The 23,213-nt window shown below is 42.6% G+C and overlaps 1 protein-coding gene across 4 annotated transcripts; it reads right to left on the bottom strand.

Moving 5' to 3' along the window:
• Positions 1-18,060: 18,060 nt before the first annotated feature.
• LOC137434594 (uncharacterized) lies at positions 18,061-22,083 on the bottom strand. Of its 4 annotated transcripts, XM_068127788.2 has the most exons (3): positions 20,041-22,083; positions 19,726-19,931; positions 18,061-19,632 (listed from the first exon to the last, which is right to left on the bottom strand). In XM_068127788.2, exons 1-3 carry the CDS (start codon positions 20,078-20,080, stop codon positions 19,315-19,317), a joined length of 564 nt encoding a protein of 187 aa, XP_067983889.1. In that variant the 5' UTR covers positions 20,081-22,083; the 3' UTR covers positions 18,061-19,314. The 4 variants fall into 4 exon arrangements, with proteins under 4 accessions (XP_067983889.1, XP_067983888.1, XP_067983886.1 ...); XM_068127787.2 differs by having other exon boundaries at positions 18,067-19,904; XM_068127785.2 differs by having other exon boundaries at positions 18,067-19,931.
• Between the last annotated feature and the right edge of the window lie 1,130 nt (positions 22,084-23,213).

The raw sequence follows: 23,213 nt of genomic DNA on the forward strand, positions 1-23,213 counted from the left end.
GGATTTCCCATGTTAAACGGAGGTGTCCCAGAAGCAACATTATTACACTACTCACCTTGCTCGGCTTCACGCTGTTGAGGCCAAAGCTTTCAGAATCATTGGGATCTCCTGCGATGTAGTCAACTCCGAGGGCCTTTCACTCACTCACCGCAGGCAGGTTGGTGGTCTTTCTGTCTTCTACCGACTCCTCTCCGGCCTTGCTCCCCCAGCTCTCTCTGTGCTCTGTCCCCCCAATATTCCTTCAGTTCGCACAAGATCTGCCTGCAACCCTCTTATGGTTAAACTGCCAAAGTCTAGGCTCTCTGCTCACCTTCACTCTTTCATTTAGCTTTTCTCCCGCCTCTGGAACAAACTCCCCCACTCCCTTCAATCCCACTCCTCCCTCCAGGTCTTTAAAACAGCTGTTCACCACCATCTCTTATCTTCCCCCATCGAAAACCTTGATCTTTTCTACCCCCGGTAATTCACCCCAGAGTCCTTGCAGTGTTCATATGTTTTATTCCTCTCCCACCTCCCCCCAAGTCCTCCCGATGTCCCTGCTCTCAAATGTTGTGTTTGTGTCCTTCCCCCTCTCTCCCCATCTTGTCTGCCGCTCCCCTTGTTTTTTGTGTTTTGTGTGTCGGTTTGTCTTTTTGTGTGATTAATGTTAGCTCTTTCACGAGCCTCGATCTTGTATACAAAAAAAAAAAAGAAAAAAAAAGGATAATTTTCAGATTTCGCCAAAATATAGAAAACTAACAAAACCAAAACAAACGCATTTTTCACCCAAACCGCAACATTTGCGGCACATAAGAAATGGATTTTTGGAATCTGCATTAAATTTTGGTTTAGAGAAGTTGATCAAACCTTTTGGCCTCAGACGCTGCACAAAAGGTACCCTAGCTCTTGGACCACTGCTGACTCACGTGACATGCAGCCCAGGAGACAGTTTCTTCATCACTGAATAAGTCAGCAGCGACTGTCTGATTCACATGCTCCAGCCAACTGAAAACACAAGAGAAATACAATCGTGTAGCTTATTTTCAAAGAAAAACTACATGTATACATTTTCAAAGAACAACTGTAATTAGATGATTATGAAAGACAACTTCCTATAGTTTACCTGTATTCTTTCTGCATGGCCTCAGGTATACGTCGACAGTCAGCTCTGTTTGGCCCATCTGTTTTAGGCACTGGTGGATCCTTTCTGAGCACTGGGGCTGAAGGCACACTGGTATACGATTCTGGCAACTGGGCCATGGTCTTCTTGGAGGCGTCTGGGTATCATCACAACCCTGCATGGCCCATTTCACTCCACTGGTGTCAGAATTTGGATGCTGAAACAGGAATGAATCATGAGCAGTTGTCCAGCTTGGGTTGTGGTCTATGTTATCAACTGCAGCAGTTGTGAAGAGACCACCTCTCAGATGAGGAGGGCAGACTGCTTTCTCAGTCTCATGGTGTTGACAACTCTTGTTTCCTAGATCAGTGGAAATGTTCAGCACTCTGTCATATGAGATAGACAGTCCTAAGTTGAACAGAGTGTCTACAAGATCACACTTGCGTGTCTTTGTGTGAACCATCACTTTTAGATAGACTGGCAGAGGTGTCTCTCGTTGTTGGCTGTGTGATGTAGCACTTGCTGCAGTAGAGGTTTCCCGACGGCGAAAAAAACTGTTGAACATCAACAGCTGTGTGATGGTAAGTCCTGGTTGAGGCACTGATGTGAAACTTGCTTGTGTTTTGATATTTGGCCCGTTCAGGATCAGAGATACTAGTGCAGAAAGGGAACTTGGTAATGATTCAACTTGACACTGATCACCAAATGAACCACTGCATCTTGTTTTCATTTTCAGGATGTCTCTCCGAACTACGTTAGCAGCTCTTGCAATAATAACGGCATCACTGTCAGCATCATATTCATGCTTTTTGTAAAGCAGGACCAACATCTTCATTGAAAATAAGTGCAACCTCTCGGCCTTTTGTTACTGCTATCATGTCTGGAAAATAGCTCGATTCGATTCCCAAGCCTGGTGGAGTGAACGAAGCTGTTCCAGTCTGCTTGTATACAGTTTGACCAGGTCTGACATATGGAATACTGCTGCCGCTCCACTGTCCATGCAAACTTCCTCAATATAGGAAATCAGTCCAGCTAATGCAATGTCATGGTTGACGGTGTTCGGGAATGTTAAAGGACTCAGGAGGCTCCGATATGACCAAACAGCTTTTACAAAAGCAATGCTTTATTAACTAATAATTCACTTGTTTCAATATAATAAAGAACTACAATACAATAACGAATTTGGTAATTCAAGTCGTTGGTTCTTCTTGGTCGGTCTTCTGCGCTGTCCTTGTTCCGTACTCGTTCGTTCCATTTGGGCAGAGATTCTGATGACAAGTGTGTTGACTCAAAGTATGTTCTCGTTTATATGGGCACCGCCGCGCTAATCCTCTCTCCGCTAAATGCTCCGAGGTCATCCATGCTTGCCCCCCTACTGGGGAGTTCCTTCACCCTCTTTGCATCCCGATGTCCAAACAATAGTATGGGCTTGGGAATGTGTGTTAGCCCGGGGCCGTGATAAAGGTGGACAAAGGAACTCCCAGGTTCCATGTTCTGAGATACATTCCTGACATTCTTACGAACCACCTGGACTATCTGCTCCGTTACTAGTCCCAACCAATGAGTTACACTTCCACAATTCCCTCATCTTTTTGTTTTTGTTTATATTAACCATTAATCTAAACATCAATATAAGTAAACAATCAATCACGACAAGTAAACATCAATATAAGTAAACAATCAATCCCCTTAGGCATACACCGTCACCCTGCAAGAATCACAAAACATTTCGTTGGTCATTGACTCCTTCCATATTGTTAATTCAATCTATTTCACTTGCATCACAAATATCCTTGCAAAACAACACTTCACCATCACCAAGATACAACAATTTCACTTCACCATTTTCAAGTTTTATAAAGCATCTGCAACATCTGGCAAAAACGTTTCCCTCCAAACAAATGTTGATTCTTTGTTTGAAAGGAAGGGCTGATCACTTGTGTTTGAATTCAGGTATGAAACATTTTCTTCTGTCTTCATAACACCTGCACTACTTCGTGTGGGATTTCATTGTTGTGGTAACAGTGCGGAGTCATAGACTGACCCTGCTCTCCATGTAGCATTCTTGCCACTCTTGCTGTGAACCATAATGATTCCTGAACAAGGCCTTCGCCCAGTTGTAGTCGACTTGCCTCCTCCCTCATTATGAGTGGGCAGCAAGTATTGGTGTGATGTTGATTGGCCAGCAAGATGTGGAACAGGGATGCCGGATGCATCCACAATGATGTTGGGACCATGTTGTTCAGGTCATCCATGGTCCATACCAGGAGCAACCAGCAGAATCGTGCACAGCTGTTGTGAAAAGGCACAGCCATTTGTTTGCAGCTCCATGCTGGCTCCCCGGAAGTTGGTGAAGTAATAACATATGTCCCCGCATTTCGTAGGGGTTGCAGGTAAAATGTTGTTGTCCTACAACTTCTGATGTGATGAATGTTCCAAGCCTTCGAACAAGAGTAAGTGATCGCCTTTCTTTCATATGTTGCAGTGTGATCCAGGCAAATGGTCACATAAATTTCCTTGGTGAAGGTAAGCATCCATCTCCAAGTTACACAGGAGAATGTCTTCATCATTCTTTGAGAAAGAGGGTGTATGCCATGATTAACTTCATTTTTAGCCACAAATTTTCTTTCTCGAACTTCTTCCCAATTCCGTTAGCACTCCCTTCAAAATGTGATCTCGTCTTATCCTTATGCTCAGTCACATCTGAATCTGCTTTCCACACACACTGAATCAGATAGTGTACATCTTACCATGAAATCAGCATAATCATGTATATCTTCCGACAGTTTCACATTCAACACTTTGTTGTTTTTCCCTTAAAACATTCAAAAGTTATATTCATTTATATGCGTCACACAAATAATATTCAATCAGGTATGTATTTTACTACTAAACTAAGAATAGCATCCACAATTGCTTTCAGGTTAATATAGTTCAAAAATTAACTCGTGCAGGTATTTTAGCACTACTCAAAGAAAATAAATTGTATATGATTATAATCACAAACAGGAATATCTAATTCCCAAAATTTTTTTTCCAAACCAACAAATTAAGCATAATGTATTATTATCATAATTTCTCCCCACTTCTCCTTCTTCTCCTTTTTTTTTTTTTTTTCCAAACAGTGTGTAACTTGTGGTGATAGAAGTTCACCGGTTGACACAATTCACAACATTTTTGTTATGCCCTTATCTTAACTCTACTGTATTCATTTGCAACATCACTTGATTCATTCTTTTAATCTCGGTATTTATGTCGCCATAAAAGTCTTCCTCTTGTGGTTCCACATTTCTTTCCTCATTTGTCACTTCATGCATTATCATAGTGTTGTTGGTTACCTTATTCAAACACACCGTCACTAAGGCTTTCAAGCAAGCCACCATGAAAACAATTGCCAATATAACTACTAAACCCACAAACAAGTCTGCTACTCCTTGTATATGTTCATACCTATGACATAATTATATGTCGATGACATTCAACATTATATACCAAACTAACAAGCTTCCTAAAAGGAAAATAAAGAAAATCCCTTAATATGTAACATAAATCAGATTATTTGTCTTACCCTGATCCCCCTATCTCCCGGGGTCGAACTAAATCCCCTGATCATGAGTGTAATTGTGATACATTATGACTCATGCTGTATTAATATCAGTAGGTAATTGTATGTCATGTAGGCAAATAAATGTCACTATCCCAAGTGGGAATATCACATGTTGAAAATGCAATGTTTATCAATGCAAGGGGTGTTAAAATGTAATTAAAATGACTGTAAATCACGACTATCATTTATCTGCAACTGAATGTTCTGCTGGGCTGCTAGGTGCAGCCTCATTTTCTGTGGGACCGTCCTCCCTTGCCCCTTGCCCCTTGCCCCATGTGCTCGCTTGCAATGAGAGGCATGAATCCAACTTTCTACTTTGGGTCCATTTTTTGTTTCTATTCTTATCCATCTCCTGTGGTTTATCAGTTCGCTCCAAAATACTGCAACCAAAGGTTTTAACCAAAGTTCTACCAAACTATTTCCAATGTGAACTCAAAATGCCAGTGAAACAATGATTCGAAGAATTAACTTCAAGGGGTCAATAATTTTTTTTTTAATATAACCAGATCTAATTTTCCCATCCAATAGTTTGCCTTGCCACATGTCATATTATTACACTTTAATAAACCTTCGAAAAATGTTTCCCATCTCAACAAATTTCCTTTTTTACAAATAGCCATGTGTAAATTACGTATTTTAACTACAATTTCCTCTCAGTTTGTTTGGCCTAACTGGCCGCAAAAATGGCTGCCAACATGCAGTACCGTTTTTTATCTACCAAGCAAGTGCTCGTCCACACAAGACCTCTACCAAAATGTTGTTTGTAAAAACAAATCTGGGATTTCTGATTACATGGATGCACTCTCAGGACATTTTCAGGCTGCTGTTAACAATCCACTATGATAAATTAATTCCTTTACCCACAATCAAATAATTAGTACAAATTGAGGATATTATCCCCATCACATTCATTTATAGATTCATTATGTTGGATCTAAAAAAAATTCAATAATTTTCCACTGCTGTAAGGAAGAACAATAGCTCTCATAAGTCTTCGTAATATCGTACTTAATTTACCCAGCATCGAAGAATTTATTTACTATCCATTCTCATCTGTTAACCAGTGACTTTGTTTGAACTCCAAAACTTAAAACTCACAATAGTTCAAACCAGCAAAATTTTCTTTACTATTTTCCCATATCATCTATGCCTAATACACATCCATACATACAGCACAATTTATATTCTGATCAAATTCAAGTTTATATATATATATAAAATCCATGAGCAGAGTACTCTGGGAAGTCAGTGTAAGACCTCTCCCAAATTTGGCTAATTTTGTACTCCCACATTTTTTTATGAAGCTCATATCCATAAATAGCTTTGATTCTCATATAAATTCTATCAAAATGGAATCCCAAGATTACTCCCAATTTTACTATCAATGAATGGCTGCTCATAACTCAGCAAATCAAATCTTTATTCTCCATCTCCCTTGACAAAAGTGATAATTTTCATAATCAAATTATATTTCTATTTTTATTTTATTTTACGAATTCTCTCGATATGCGATCCCATCCACATGGAACTATCTATTTTCAGACAAGGCACACTGTCGGTGTCAACAATCTTGTAAGATTGATACACAAAACAACAACAAACACAAACATTGATACACAAAACACACACACACGCATGCATTATGCATATTTGTTTGCGTTGGAACCATTATTTACAGATCAGGATGGGTGTCAGTTTTTTATTTCAATTTCATAAAATTTGTCCTTCAATTTTATAAATGCTAATACACAAATGGACCAAAAAGTTTATTCTTAGAAAACCCCTATGATGTCACATTAAAATTACCCTTTCAGTTCCCACAATAATTTGTCCAAATTTGACTACACACCCATTTGCATGTCAGTCGACCACTGACCTATCAATCATGCGGAACAATAGTCCGAAATTCCCACCTGATCATCATGTGACTCTTGTCACTTGGTTTCAAAAATTTGCAACGCAATTGTTCCAAACTTTGTAAATTTAAAATTGCTGTGCCCAAAATAGAAGATCCAATTTTGGCATTTGATCAATTAATTATTAATTTGTTAACAAGCAAAAAGAAAAAAAATGAATCATTCTTGCTCCGAAAACTTTTCAGACACAAGAATCATCGACAGTTATTCATGTTTGTCCAGTAATCGAATCTGTTGAGGCCAATCATCATTTGGGATTTGCAGCAATGAAGGCCTAATCGTTGTCTGAGGTATCGGTAAGCACTGGTACCCTTGATCTTGGTTTACCCTATGAGCTTGTCTTCCTGTTGGCATACGGACATCTTCTTCTCCAATGTCCCATCTCTCCACATTTGAAACACCGGTTTCTGTCGTTGCCTGGTCTGTCCACTTGTTGACTTGTCTTTCTGGGCTGCATGTCTGGGTCTTTGGGTTGCCACTCTGACCTCTGGTTATCTCCTGACTCATAGTTGTTGTCTGTTGCATTGTTGCATAGAAAACCTATTGCGTTGGTTCGTAGTCATCAGGGCTTGTGCCTGTAGTTGCATCAATTTTTCGGCATTTATAGCACTGTTCCTGGCCTGAATTCGCTGATGATGCAAAGCATAATTCAATATTTCTTGCATCGGCTTGCCTTCCCAAGCAATACACTGTCTTTCCACTTCACTCTTCAATTTTGGCAACAGACCATTAATAAAAAGGGGTTTTAGGGCGTTGTCGATTTGTGCCCGGTCTATTCCCGAATATAGACGAAAAACATCTCGCAATCTGTCTAAATAATCACTAGCATCCTCTCCTGTTTTCTGTTTGCACGTAACCACCTTGTTCCAATCAGTCACGGGTGGCAATTTTTGTATGGCCTCTATTAATCTATTTATCTGTGCCATTTTAGCCTCCTTGGGCATGTCTAATTGTCCATTTAGTGCATGTTCCCAGTTTGTCTCACTCATTAATGTCTTCAAAGTGGTGGTATTAGGAATTACCCACTTTAAGAGTATTTCCATGTCTCTTACAGTCGGCAATTGAGTCTCCACAATCAATCGTAGCTCCTCTGCGAATTGAAGTGGATCTGTTTTGATTGATGGCATGTCGCTCTGTAATGCCTTCAATTGATGTATTTGCCAAGGTCTATACATCAACTCTGGGCGTTCCTCATGTGCCCCTGGAAATTGCCGCTGCGGAAAATTCATAACGCCACATTGCTCAAAACCTCCCTGTGGGAGAGTCAAGTTTTGAATGTTCATTGGCAAATCATATTGATCGTTGGATAGATTGGCATTCATCACAGAACCCTTACTCCTTGTATAGTGGTATGGGAAGTATGTTGAAGTTGTTGCAGCTCGTTGTATCGCTTGCCCACTTTGAGTCGGTTCCTGTCCTCCAGTTGCACCCTCTTGGGTAGTTACCTCAACTGGGGCACTGCTTTCACCTGTCTTCTGTCAGCTAGAGCCAATCGTTCCACTCTGTACCGGTCCTTCGGCAGGTAGAGGTGCAGGTACCTCCTGTGGGAGATGTACTCGCCGATAGGGTGGAGGAGTTTCCTCTTCCAGTTCATTTATCTCGTATGACCTTGCTTCTGGGTACACTCTGGACTGGGATCGCTTTCCATTGCTAACTTCAAGACGCATTCGAGTGGATACCTTTTCCAATCTATGTTGTATCTGCTTCATTTCTTTCTTCACACCCCCCATTTTCGTTCTGGTCTCCCTGTCTCTAGACTCGATGTCCCAGTAATAAAATGGTTTCCAATCCACCTTCAACTTCTGTCTGTCTCTTGCTTCTAATTCTTCTCTGAGTGTTTCCAATGTGTTCCTGTCAAACGTGCCATCCTTGGGGAATTCCTTTTTTCTCCCTTTTGTCCATTCATGCCAGGATTCCACATCTTTAAGTGAATCTGGACCATATTGCTGATACATGTGGTTGATACAAGTACCTCTTTGGGACAAGTCCAGTTGACCTTGTTTACCCTTGCAGACTCCATTCCCCATTCTGCCTGTATGTGAATAACACTCAGTATTCCCTCAATGTACCAGGTAGATTACTAGGATCTGCGCTTTGGAATACACCTGTACACACCTGTACTATATATACTGTAAATAAATCTACTGGGGTCTGTTCCACCTTTTATCAAAGTGGCGTTGGATGTGTTGTAGCTTGTTCCAGGTTCCTCTAAAGCTTCACTCGTACCTCCAGGAAGGATCTCTCCACCTGCTCACACGGTGATTTCCAGAGAATCTCTCTCACCTGTGGCTTTTGCACAACCCAATCTCACAGATCAATAGATGAGCCAAATGGGTCAGTATGAAATGGGTGAATCCACAGGTATCTCACTCTGTCAAAGGGAAAATCACACAATGGTAACCGCACATATATATATATCTATATATAGACTCACCATCTTGCTCAATTTTCCAAGGTTGTCTTCACACTGATAATATCTCACAAAGATATCAAAGCTTCTTTCTTGAGACCGCATCCTCATCAATCAATCAATCAATTTATTCGATTAAATCAATTCAATCATTCATCAATAATGTGTGCTTGTGTGCTTGTGTGTGTGTGCAATGTGTGCTTCCCCTTCTCTCCCCTTCTTGTCTTCCGCTCCCTCTTTTTGTATATTTTGTTTGTCTGGTTGATTTGTTTGTGAAATAAATGTTAGCTCTTTCACGAGCCTCGATTCAGTATACAAAAAAAACCCCCCGCTAATTTCGGTCCCTTTGTGTTTTATTCCTCTCCCCCCCCCCCCCCCCTTCCCACGCCTCCTGCCCCCAAGCCCTCTCCCTCCCACACTTCTCTCTGCTCTCAAATGTTGTGGTTGTGTGCTTCCCCTTCTCTCCCCATCTTGTCTTCCGCTCCCTTTTTTTGTATATTTTGTTTGTCTGGTTGATTTATTTGTGAAATAAATGTTAGCTCTTTCACGAGCCTCGATTCAGTACACAAAAAAAAACCCCCGCTAATTTTGGTCCCTTTGTGTTTTATACCTCTCCCCCCTCACCCCCCCCCCCTTCCCACGCCTCCTGCCCCCAAGCCCTCTCCCTCCCACACTTCTCTCTGCTCTCAAATGTTGTGGTTGTGTGCTTCCACTTCTCTCCCCATCTTGTCTTCCGCTCCCTTTTTTTGTATATTTTGTTTGTCTGGTTGATTTGTTTGTGAAATAAATGTTAGCTCTTTCACGAGCCTCGATTCAGCATACAAAAAAAAAAAATCAAAAAAAAAATCAAATTAATCACTCTAGATGACTCCCTGTATATGCCCTTTCCCCAATAATGTCAGGATAGATCCATCCATTGACTGAGATTGAAGATCATCGGTCGTCACCTCAGATCCATAGCTCATGTTAATTGATGAATCACTGTTCTGTACTAGGGTCATATCTGACATATTTTCCCAATTTTGCCTGGTCACCACAAATTCTCTTTGCAACCACTAAAGGCAACTCATCCTTCATTCGTGAGACAGCCAAAATTGATGGCAGATATTAACCAGTTCATTGGGTCCTGAAATGGGACTGTAAAATTCCTTCCAGCAGCTAAATTTTGAAACTCAATTGCTTGTAATCCCCAATTTATCCCATAGGGCTTGAAAGTTATTTCCCAAGTTCGTGCAATCATTCTGCATTGGAACCCTATAATGTCATTAAACCATCAACTTGTAGATGCACTTATTTATATCCCATTAACCCAAGAACTCTCAATTGCTTGGTTTCTTTTTTTTTCTTTTTTTGTAATGCCATATTTCCATATTTATTTTCAAAATGTTCCTAACATACACATTAATCCCATTAGACCTCAAATAACCTACAATTCGAAAATAAATTTGTGACATTTCAACAATTATCACAATATCATTGTACATATGTTCATATCTTAATCCAATCAGAAACTTGTCAATTTACCCTTAATATATGTCTGTATATATTTTTTTTTTACAAAATCCAACTACCATTAAACTGAAAAATTGTTTTGTTGGACTCATGCAAGGTCCCTTACAAATTTTGAAAATTTTCCAAAGACATAACTTCCATTTTCTTTGACAAATCCTAATATTTATCAAATATTAGGATTATCATCAAAACAAACCTAATATTAATGACTGCACATCCAAACCTAGATATTTTGAGTTCCGTAACTTTAATACCTCAAATTTCCCATTTCTTCCCTCCCTGATCCTATTGTTCAAAATTTCACCTCAATCGATCGAAAAATGAACGCAGGGATGCATTTTAAAGGTTTTCAAGAAATCCAACATGGCCGCCACAGACCGTTTTTTCCCTTTCTTAATCAATTGGCTCATAGCATAACTAATCTGCAAGTGCTTCTTCCGAAGATGTATCTCTTAGGAATTTAATTAAATAAGTCATTTATAAAATCAACGAATTAATTGATTAATCGCTAACAATTTTCAAAATCCTCAATTTTCATCCGATTTACTTGACATTCGAATGGGATTTAAATATCAGTCAACTAGTTCAATCAACAACTATTTTATTCAACATAGGCCAAAAGTCAACAACAATTTAAAAAATCCTTAATTTTCATTCGGTTCACTTGTCATTCGAATGGGATTTATATATCAGTCAACTAGTTCAATCAACAACTATTTTATTCAACATAGGCCAAAAGTAAACAACAATTTCAAAAATCCTTAATTTTCATTCGATTTACTTGAAATTTGAATTGGATTTACTTATCAGTCAACTAGTTCAACCCACAACTATTTTATTCCACATAGGCCAAAAGTCAACAACAATTTCAAAAATCCTTAATTTTCATTCGGTTCACTTGTCATTCGAATGGGATTTATATATCAGCAAACTAAATTCAATGATCATGTCCGGGCTTGAACATTCCACGAATCCTGCACCAAATTTTCTCATACTCAACAAACAAGAACAGCACACATTTCCTGTAATTATATCTCATAATCATGACATACATGTCTTCAAAAAAAATTGCATGACCAAGAGAACAATGAACGGAAAGAGTGAAAAGTAAAAATAAAACTAACAAGTGCAGATACATTCAAAGTACATTGCCCCCATGCCAAATAATTAAATATCCTACAGCGCGGCATTGCCGCGGCGCGTCATAGAGGCTGCATTTGGAGGGAGAGGTGTACGCTAATTGATTGATTAATTGTATAATTAAACTCAATAAAGATTATCACAAAATATTTTCTTACTCAATTGGCTAATAGCATAAGTAAACCACAAGTGCTTCATCCGAAGATGTATCTTTTAGGAATTTAATTAAATCAACCCAAGTGAAACAACGTACAGCACTGCAAGCCCAGGGAGCAGAGGAAAACACAAAAAACAAAAGCACTGGCTCTGCTTCCTGGAAGCTTCCTGCAAAACGTTTTGCTTCTCGCAAAACGTCCGCCAATGGGAACTAGAGGGAGGGGAGGGAGAAGGAGCGGGAGCAAGAGACAGGTAGCCGAAATGGAAATGAGGGCCAATGAGGGACAATGAGGGGAAAATGTTCGATTTTTTTTTCTTTTTCTGGGGCGTCGGTATGCAATTTTCATCCAATCGCCATCTTTCCTAATAATTCTGGACCGGCATTAGATGGCGTTGTCTGTCATTAATTTATATGTTAATCGAACGAGATTTAGGTGTTATAAGAAATGGCGGGAAAAATTGGCAGGAAATTTTTTTTCTTTTTTTTTTCTTACCTTGGACCCATGGTTTCCGTCCTACACAATTTCGTTTCATTTGTCTAAATCCAACTCGCCGTTTCAAAGATATAAGCCGTTTTGTCACGGTATCATAAATTGGAATGGGGGAAAAGATATATATTTAATTCCATTGTCCGCTTCCTCTCCTCCGCCAAGCGAGTCGCCTACCATTTGGGCAGGCAACTCAAAAGTACGTTGTAAGTGCTACAAACGAGTGTACACGATTGTACACGTGTACGGGCCTTACAGAACCGGCAAACAAATCGCCCCATGGTGCACTTCATGGGTCGATTTGCCTCCAGTACAGAGTGAGGCTTTTAATAACCAGCATCCTCGCCAACACACAGTCCCAATTGCAGGCAAGCCTACAGACGCGCGTTTCTCAATGACGCGTGTCAGACGAACTGGCACATTCATTTACACAGCGCAAAAACCCGTATTTACAGATCGCTAGAAAAACACGAATAATAGCTAAACCGTTTGTCGATGTTCCATCCGTGACTTTGTCCGCTCATTCACTTTTCCTGATTCGCATTCAAGGACCTCTATCACTACACGGCATAATAAATTCCACATTTGTAATGAGATTTCAACAGGATTACGACTCAAAGGAAAAAGGAACGAGCAGACATTTTGTAGGACTTCACCTCGGACGATCGTTACAAAAATCGTTACATATATTGAAGTATTTATAATGTCGACAAATCATATCTTAATTCTTACAAACATTTGGTTCTTTGAATAAATCACAGCACCGGGAGTCCCGCTCCAATGGATCTTTTGTGTTTATTCAGCACCCTAGTAATTGGTTCTTTGTGTACTAATTAATTACACAGCACCCAGGCCCCACTCATATGGATCTTTGTGCAGCGCTACACAGCACCTGAGCGAAAGGGTCTCATCTACATTTTCCTTATCAGGGCTTCCGTGCACCAATAGTGCGTGGAGAAGCCCAAACACCACATCCTCCATGTATATACAGAATAACTATTCCCACGTTCGTACATCATATTGGACAAGAACAAGAACATGCTTACCTCTCAGAACGATCTTGCCGATGTGTCCAATTGATCCCCGTACGGGCCACCAGATTGTTCGGGAATGTTAAAGGACTCAGGAGGCTCCGATATGACCAAACAGCTTTTACAAAAGCAATGCTTTATTAACTAATAATTCACTTGTTTCAATATAATAAAGAACTACAATACAATAACGAATTTGGTAATTCAAGTCATTGGTTCTTCTTTGGTCGGTCATCTGCGCTGTCCTCGTTCCGTACTCGTTCGTTCCGTTTGGGCAGAGATTCTGATGACAAGTGTGTTGACTCAAAGTATGTTCTCGTTTATATGGGCACCGCCGCGCTAATCCTCTCTCCGCTAAATGCTCCGAGGTCATCCATGCTTGCCCCCCTGCTGGGGAGTTCCTTCACCCTCTTTGCATCCCGATGTCCAAACAATAGTACGGGCTTGGGAATGTGTGTTAGCCCGGGGCCGTGATAAAGGTGGACAAAGGAACTCCCAGGTTCCATGTTCTGAGATACATTCCTGACATTCTTATGAACCACCTGGACTACCTGCTCCGTTACTAGTCCCAACCAATGAGTTACACTTCCACAACGGAATCAACGTCAGTCTCTTTGGATGACTGTTTCTCGTGCTCTGTTATACAGAGAGACCACACATTTGACGTGGTACTTGGCTTCCTCTGCAATCAAGTTACCAGCACTCAATTTGGCCAGCAGATATTTGTCTTCTAGTTGAAGGGCACATTTCCTGACTCGAGCATCGAGGTCAAATGTTGATGCTTCATGCAATGTCTCCCCAGCCTCAAATTCACCACAGAATAAACATTTTGTAGTAAGAGCTGAAGACTGCCCCGTATTCGGACGGGTGAACTTCTTGCTCACTTCTGCACTGGTACTTTCTTTGGCTGATGATTTCCTTTTATCCACACTATGCAGTTTGGTTTTGTTGAATTTCAGCCTGCAAGTCATGAAACTTGGCCTTATGATGTTGCAGTGTTGCCTCAATTCCATCACCATCATCGAGTTGTGAGATATTTTGTGAGGGTATTGCTCTTGGCAGACAGCCAATCCTGCCAAATGCCTGAAGATTGTTGGCTATCGTTTTGTAACCTGTTTCCTCTGTACCTCACCTTGAATTAGCTGGGCAGATCAGTGACTCGGAAGTTTCTTCCTGACACAGAAAACATGTGTCCCAGTCTATTGGACATGCTCGCCTGGATGTCCCTGCAGGCTGCTGAGGAGCCAGGATGTTTAGTTTGACCACCACCAAACACTAATCAAATGTTAGACCAACACCAGAGTTCACAATGTAGATTGACGTAGGAAATGAGTTATGGTCATCACCTGCAAGCAGAATAAACAGTATGTGTAAGCATAATTCCAGGCCATACATACATACATACATACATACATACATACATACATACATACATAGGGGAAAACAACACATAATACCATGATTACTCATTTTATTACATTATCCTGACACCTGGAAGTACTTCATAAGGCATGTTCCCACCTGTTTGGAAAAGTGGTTGGCACAGCCATCATGGAGCAAATTTGCAATGGCCCTATAGCCAGTTTTCTTACTCTGGACATGCCCTAGTCATCTGCCAAATTTCATGCTTTTATCATCAAGTGCATATAAATACCTTTGTGGCGGACACAACGCCAGCGGGTAATAATTCCGCGCACCAGTGGGTGACGCGAGCGACCGGGCGTGGAAGCACGGCTCGGGCCACGCCCGGAGCAAAGGCGTCATGAGGCGCAGGGTTGAACTGGAATACATGCCCCGCCTTTCGGCTGACCGGCCACGCCCGAGGGCAAGGCGTGGCCTCGGGACATATACGCGGGCTCGAAAATCGAGCCCGCCCAGTGCTTACGTGCGAGCATTGAATAAAGTGTTTGGTTTTGTTCAACGCGTGGTAGCCTACCTTCTTGGCAAACGAGTTGTGTGTGCATAGCACCACACCTTCATACATTTCACATATCTGCTGGAATACCGAGGGATTTTGTCACTTGTAAAATTGCCCCCTCGCCCTGCCCCCCAACACTCTCACGTAAGTCTATTTTATGATAGAGAATTTAGAATGGTGAGGCACAGTCTGATCTTTTCAATGACCTGATCGAACATAAGTAATAGCAATAATAATTGCCAATAATAAAAATGACAATAACATGGCCCCACCCTGTCGCTCATGTAGTGAGTGGGTGAACTAGTGTTTGGATACAGCAGGTAATCGACAAAATAACATGGCCCCACCCTGTCGCTCATGTTGTGAGCGGGTGAACTCGTGTTTGGATACAGCAGGTAACCGACAAAATAACATGACCATGGAAACAATCAATTCTTTATATTGACTCTGTCTGATGAAGGAGTTTTATTCTCAGCTTCCACCAGCGTCTACATTCTGGAGACAGCACATGAACATGGTAACAACAGCACATTAACATGATAACTATCATGTATGGAGCTGCAAATATTCCCCGTTTTATTTCGACACCGTGCCCGTGGGTTTATTTCCGTTTCCGGAAGTCACGGCTCAGCTCGAGTGGCGCTGGGGTGAATCGGGCCTGTATCTGCAGAGTCAATAAATGTGAAACAATCGATCATAGTCTGTCGAGATCCTTTACATGGCGACGAGGATAAACAACTAGAGTTCTAGACCATGACTTCTTTCGGCCAAATCTATGAATTTGATCCTCTTGAGGGAGATTTTGAAACGTATTCTGAGCAGTTCTCTTTCTACTTCGAGGCGAACAGCATCGCGACGGAAGCCTGGATGAAGGCCGTCTTCCTGTCCGAAACCTGGATGAAGGCCGTCTTCCTGTCCGAAACCCGGATGAAGGCCGTCTTCCTGTCCGAAACCCGGATGAAGGCCGTCTTCCTGTCCGAAACCTGGATGAAGGCCGTCTTCCTGTCCGAAACCCGGATGAAGGCCGTCTTCCTGTCCGAAACCCGGATGAAGGCCGTCTTCCTGTCCGAAACCCGGATGAACGCCGTCTTCCTGTCCGTTTTCGGGGGACAGAGTTCACACTCGTTAAAAACCTGATTCGTCCTCGGACAATCCAGGAGCTCACGTATGCAGAGCTCAAGGCTGCTTTGAAGGAACATTGTAATCCATCTCCTTCAGTCATCCTGTGTCGGTTTAATTTTTACATGTGCAGACAGCAGCAAGGTCAGTCGATCGCAGACTTCATTGCACACCTCAAAAAACTGTCACATCTGTGTGAGTTTGGGGACACGATTGATGACATGCTCCCTGATTTGCTGGTGGTTGGCATGTCCGATGACCGCACTCATAGACGCCTGCTTGCTGAGAGAAGACTGACTTTCCAAAATGCCAGAGACACCGCAATTTCCATGGAAAGTCCACTTTTTTGAAATACCAACTTCTGTCCTGGAAGTCCTTGGTGTCCTTGTGTTTTATACTTCTCCCTCCCACCCCCCCCCCCCTTCCCACGCCTCCTCCCCCCAAGCCCTCTCCCTTCCACACATCTCCCTGCTCTCAAATGTTGTGTTTGTGTGCTTCCCCTTCTCTCCCCATCTTGTTTTCCGCTCCCTCTTTTTATATATTTTGTTTGTCTGGTTGATTTGTTTGTGAAGTAAATGTTAGCTCTTTCACGAGCCTCGATTCAGTATACAAAAAAAAAAGAAAAAAAAAAAGTGCTGAACTCAACGCTACAAGCATCGGTGCCACTCGCTCGTCTGGTACCAGCCCTGCTGTGAATCGGTTGGATCATGTTCAGCCAAAACGTTGGAACAAGTCTCCTCGTCAGAAGCCAGTGCAGTCTCAAACCCACAACAAATGTTTTCGGTGCAACGGAAAGCACCCTCCAGAGACGTGTCGGTTCAAAGATGCGACCTGCCATTTCTGTTCGAAAACTCGCCATATTGCTCCAGCTTGCATCACTCGCAAATCGGGAAAAGGGAAAGCTGCTGACAAGAAGATTCATCAGTTTATCGGTTCGGAGGAACCTGAGCTTGACCAGGTGAGCTCTGTTTCCAACAGCTCAGAATCGTGTGACCTGTTTCATATTGATTCTCACCATAAGCGGGAACCTCTTCTTGCCACTGTTGTCGTCAACAATCGACCATTGCAAATGGAGGTCGACACTGGTGCAGCCGTCTCGCTCATCAGCCATGCTGTTTTCACAAACCTGTGGAGTGATGCTGACCGGCCCTACCTGAAACCTACAATCTATGGACTCTCCACCTATACAGGTGAGAAGATTGTTCCCTGCGGTACATGTGACTGTACACGGTGGGCTACGATAACCGCGAGTTTCACCTATAGTCCGGGAGCCCTTGGGGGTCAACCTAGCTGGAAAGTTAACCAATTTTCATGTATATGGCAATGGTCCATATGCATGTCCAGGTAAGGAAATGGACGTCTGCCGGGCACATTCCGGTGGGTGTGGTCAGAAGGGCCATTAGAAAAGGACCCCAAAATTAAGCTAGATCAGCTGTGAGTTAACCTGATGAAACCTACTGGAAAATGTTCGGCGTAGTCCCAGATATCATGAATGACCACTGCCAGACATTTTCAGTGGTGGGTTGTGCCCGCCAGACACCCACGAATGTTGCCACCCCAACATTGAGCTAGATCAGCTTGTGAGTTAACCTGATGATAATAAAATTGAGAATAAAATACTATGGAATAACAGCAACATAACTTTTGAAAATCAGATGTTTTATTTCAAGTCATGGGAAAAACAGGGATTTGTAAGGTATAACACGTCAATTGTCGTGGGTATTGTAAAGACGCTGACGTTATCTGTTAAATGTAATAGTTGCCGAAACTATTATTTCCCTTTAAGTTCGTAAAATTAAAGAAAGCGTTTCCGATATTATGGTTGGATAAATTGCGTACTGCTGAAACAGGTATGGATTAATCAGGGGAACAATTTATAGAAATGTCAACTGGAGATGGTATCAATGTTTTAAACATGAAAACAAAACACTTCTACTCATTGACTGTAGAGAAAAAAAACAAAAAAAAGATAGAACCTGATGTATTTAATCTATGGCAACAACGATGAGCTTTGGTACTAAAACACAACGATGAGCTTCGGTACTAAAACGCATGCCAGAGCTGTTTTGCACGAGTTGAAATCTGAACTGATATTATATTTGAACAGTAAACCAAACGAAAGACATGACAGAAGCCAGGTAGAAAGATTGTTTGACATGCCACGGTACAGAGTTCGATTTCATTTATCTGAATATTTATGTTTTGTAATGTGATTATCATGTGATGAAAAAATTAAGTCCCTCGAATGAGGCAAATAAAGAAAAGAAAATAATGAATGGCCACGGGACATTTTCTGTGGTGGAGTATGACACCTGCCAGACACCCAGAACCCCCCTCACCAACCTCAAAATACAGAACTAGATCTGAGCTCATGAGTTACCAATCCTGATGAAAGTGACTGAAAAATGTTCATCATAATACGGTACTGTATAGCCCACATGAATGACCACAAGCAGATGTCCGCCATTCATTCAAACAAATTTCAAATTCTCTCGAGTGGTCTCCTATCAGTAATCCCCGTCTCCCTTCTCTGATTCTTCACTCCATGCTTCGCCATCTGAATCTCTCAATAATCCATCAATACTTTCTACTTCCAATACTTTCTAACCCTGGTGTTGGGCTAGCGGCTAGGGTGCCGGCTTAGGATCCAAGGATACCTGGGTTCGAATCCCGGTCGATTGCTGAATTAACGCCAGGGGGGTTGACTCAGCCTGTCATCCTTCCGAGGTCGGCTAATTGAGTACCAGTTCACTGGTAATTCCCTGCTTGTCGTTAAAGGCGGCAAAAAGGGTTGGCGGCAGGAAGGGCATCCGGCCGTAAAACATTGCTTACAAAAGGGGACCGAAAAACAACAACAACCACGGTTCCCGAAAAAGGCCAACCCCCGCTTTGCGGGGAAAAATGGCCTCTAAAGGTGGTTATGTTTTTTTTTTACTTTCTACTTCCAACTCCGACTCGCTGTCACCTACGACCTCCATGTCCTCTGCGTTGTTTCTGCCATTCGCAAACAAACTGTCTGGTATGACTGGCCCTTCAAACCAAGTTGGCTTCAGGATGTTGTCATTCACAGACCATCCATAATCGGTTGGTGACAAACCGTCCCCAGGAGATGCTGTCCCAGCATGTGTCCACAATGCTGTTACATACTGCGTTCGTCGAATCTTCATGTCAAGGGTCCGACGAGAAGGTGGCAGCAGGGCACAGTCAATCCGTTTGATGTTTACCAGTGGATTCTCCTGAAAGTCAATGAAAGGCATGATTAGAGGTGTTGTGAGGTATTCTGATTTTATGATGATGATCATATTCTCAGTTTCTCCTGCCTTAATTACCTGATCAACTTTGCCAGTCATTTGCATCAGTTTGTTGTATCGTGCTTCATTGACATCTCGAGTCTTGCTTTGTCCGTACATGCGGCAGACCAACTCTGATGCGACATCCGGATCAACACTTCCATCCACCTCACCCGTACTGAAGAAGAGGTTGACATAGCAGCCAGTTTTGTCCTTCTCTACGACATCGAGAGGTTTACTTTTGCCTTTCTGAAAACATCAAGTACAAAATCCAAATGTAACCATTCAACCACTGCTCCAATGATTTTACTTTGACAAAGACATTTTATTCAAACGCAAATATCTTGTGCCTACCTGTAAAAGGCCGAGGTGAAGTCTCATCCAGTGAAGGCATGGTATCCGAGTAGTGCTCTGGGAAGTCCAGGTTTGCGCTCTTCAAGGACGTCAGCAATGTTGGTCACGTTGATATACCTCCTGCTGTTTCCCATCCCGCAGTCCATGATGGTGTTGGCCATCGACCGGACTTCTCTGCGTTGCTGTCCAAGGGCACCAATCAGTATCACAAAGACATCGGTGTCGGATGCCCTCACCATGACATTCCCTGCTGTAATATTTGCGATATGGAAAGCAATCAGCATATCGGCCTCTTCATGGTCGCCTTGGACGTGTGCTGGGCTGGTTAGTGACGTGATGGTGCTCCTCGGGGACGTACTGGAAGCATTCACCACCGAAAGAAGCAAGCAAGGTCTTTCAACCAAAGATATTCCAGTAATGATCTTTACCCCACTCTTTCAAGAGAAAGTTGGTGAGTTTATTCTTGAATACTCTATTGGTGAGAAGTTTTTGCCCGCTCTGTCTGATTGTCTCATCAGGCCCGTTTATTACATACAGTGCATTCAGAAAGTATTCAGACCCCTTCACTTTTTCACATTTTGTTATGTTGCAGCCTTATGCGGAAATCGTTTAAATTCATTTTTTCCCTCATCAATCTACACTCAATACCCCATAATGACAAAGAGAAAACAGGATTTTAGAAAGTTTTGCAGATTTATTAAAAATAAAAAACTGAAATATCACATTGACATAAGTATCATTGACACACCCTTTGCTGTGACACTTGAAATTTAGCTCAGGTTCCTCCCATTTCTCTTGATCATCTTTGAGATGTTTCTACACCTTGATTGGAGTCCACCTGTGGTAAATTCAATTGATTGGACATGATTTGGAAAGGCACACACCTGTCTATATGAGGTCTCACAGCTGACAATGCATATCAGAGCAAAAACCAAGCCATGAGGTCGAAGGAACTGCCTGCAGAGCTCAGAGACGGGATTGTGTCGAGGCACAGATCTGGGGAAGCCGACCAAAAAAATCTCTGCTGCAGTGAAGGTTCCCAAGAGCACAGTGGCCTCCATAATTCTTAAATGGGAGAAGTTTGGAACAACCAGGACTCTTCCTAGAGCTGGCCGCCCGGCCAAACTGACCAATTGGGGGAGGAGGGCCTTGGTAAGAGAGGTGACGAAGAACCCGATGGTCACTCTTGCTGAGCTCCAGAGATCCTGTGTGGAGATGGGAGAAACTTCCAGAAGGACAACCATCACTGCAACACTTCACCGATCTGGGCTTTATGGCAGAGTGGCCAGAGGGAAGCCTCTCCTCAGTGAAAGACACATGAAAGCCCGCTTGGAGTTTGCAAAAAAGCACCTAAAGGACTCTCAGACTGTGAGAAACAAGATTCTGTGGTCTGATGAAACCAAGATTGAACTGTTTGGCTTCTGTCTGGCGTCATCAGCAAAGTGGAGTCATCAGCAGAGAGATAGAGAGGATTTTCCAGAGAGTTGGAGAGATCATTGATGAAGACCAGAAAAAGCACAGGGCCCAGAACACTACCTTGGGGAACTTCAGCCAGAACAGGACGGGGGAGATGAGAGAAATCCATTCAGGGCCACACGTTGACTACCACCAGAGAGGAAGTCCGCAAGCCATGAGTGGAGATTTCCATGGATACCATAGGAGGAGAGTTTGGTGAGCAGAGCTGGGTGCCAGACCGTATTGAGGGCACGTGATATGTCAAGGGAGAAAGTTCTGATTTCCTGTTTGGCATTGAGGACCTCCATCCATTGCTGAGACAGCAGAAGCAACATGTCCAGAGTAGAATGACCTGGACTGACTCGAAATTGATGATCAGAGATCAAGCGATTGGAGAAGAGGAAGGATTTGATTTAAAAAAAAAAAAAAAAAAATTTGTATACTGAATCGAGGCTCGTGAAAGAGCTGACATTTACTTCACAAACACATCAACCAGACAAACAAAATAGATAAAAAGATGGAGCGAAAGACAAGAGAAGGGGAAGCACACAAACACTTGAGGGCACACAACATTTAAGAGCAGGGAGATGTGTGGGAGGGAGAGGGCTTGGGGCGAGGAGGCGTGGGAAGGGGGGGGGGGTGGGTGAAGTATAAAACACAAGGACACCAAGGACTTCCAGGACAGAAGTTGGTATTTCAAAAAAGTGGAATTGGGGTGAAATTAGCGGGGGTAGAAAAGATCAAGGTTTTGGATGGGGGAAGATAAGAGATGGTGGTGAACAGCTGTTTTAAAGACCTGGAGGGTGGAGTGGGATTGAAGAGAGTGAGGGAGTTTGTTCCAGGGGCGGGAGAAAAGAGGAATGAAGGAGTGAAGGTGAGCAGAGAGTCTTGATTTTGGCAGTTTAACCATAAGAGGGTTGCAGGAAGATCTTGTGCGACCTGTAGGAATATTTGCAGGACAGAGCCCAGAGAGAGCTGGGGGGGGCAAGGCCAGAGAAGATTCGGTAAAGGACGGAAAGAACACTAACCTGCCTGCGGTGAGTGCGTGAGAGGCCCTTGGAGTTAGTTTCATCGCGGGAGATTCCAATGATTCTGAATGCTTTGGTTTCAACAGCGTGAAGACGAGCTAGGTGTCAGGCAGGAGCACCAGCCCAGAGGGGAGAGCAGTATTCCATTGAGCTGCGGATGAAAGCCTTGTATGTGGTGAGGAGCTCAGGTGTGCCAAGGAAGGACTTCGCACGACGGAGGATGCCCAGTCGGCGACTGGCTTTGGAGGCCAGATTTGAAATGTGGTTTTCCCAGGAAAGATCATGGCAGATAGTGAGACCCAAAAGCTTGAGTGACAGAACTTCTTGGAGAGGATTATTCAGCAAGTGGATGGGAGGGTTGTCCAGTCGGTCTTTTCGGAGAGACATCGTAAGAGTGTGAGATTTGTCAGGATTGAAAGACATGTTCCACTTGTTTGCCCAGTCTGTGATTTTGTCCAGGTCTGCAGAGAGTGAGGAGGCTGCAGACTGCCGATCTGAGGGATGAAGAATGGAGCGACAGAGAGTAGAGTCATCAGCAAAGAGATAGAGAGGATTTTCAAGAGAGTCAGAGAGATCATTGATGAAGACCAGAAAAAGCACAGGGCCCAGAACACTGCCTTGGGGAACTCCAGGCTGAACAGGAAGAGGAGATGAGAGAAACCCATTCAGGGCCACACGTTGACTACGACT

This window comes from Myxine glutinosa, chromosome 10, assembly GCF_964187855.1.
Source record: "Myxine glutinosa chromosome 10, kmMyxGlut1.1, whole genome shotgun sequence".
Classification (NCBI taxonomy): domain Eukaryota; kingdom Metazoa; phylum Chordata; class Myxini; order Myxiniformes; family Myxinidae; genus Myxine; species Myxine glutinosa.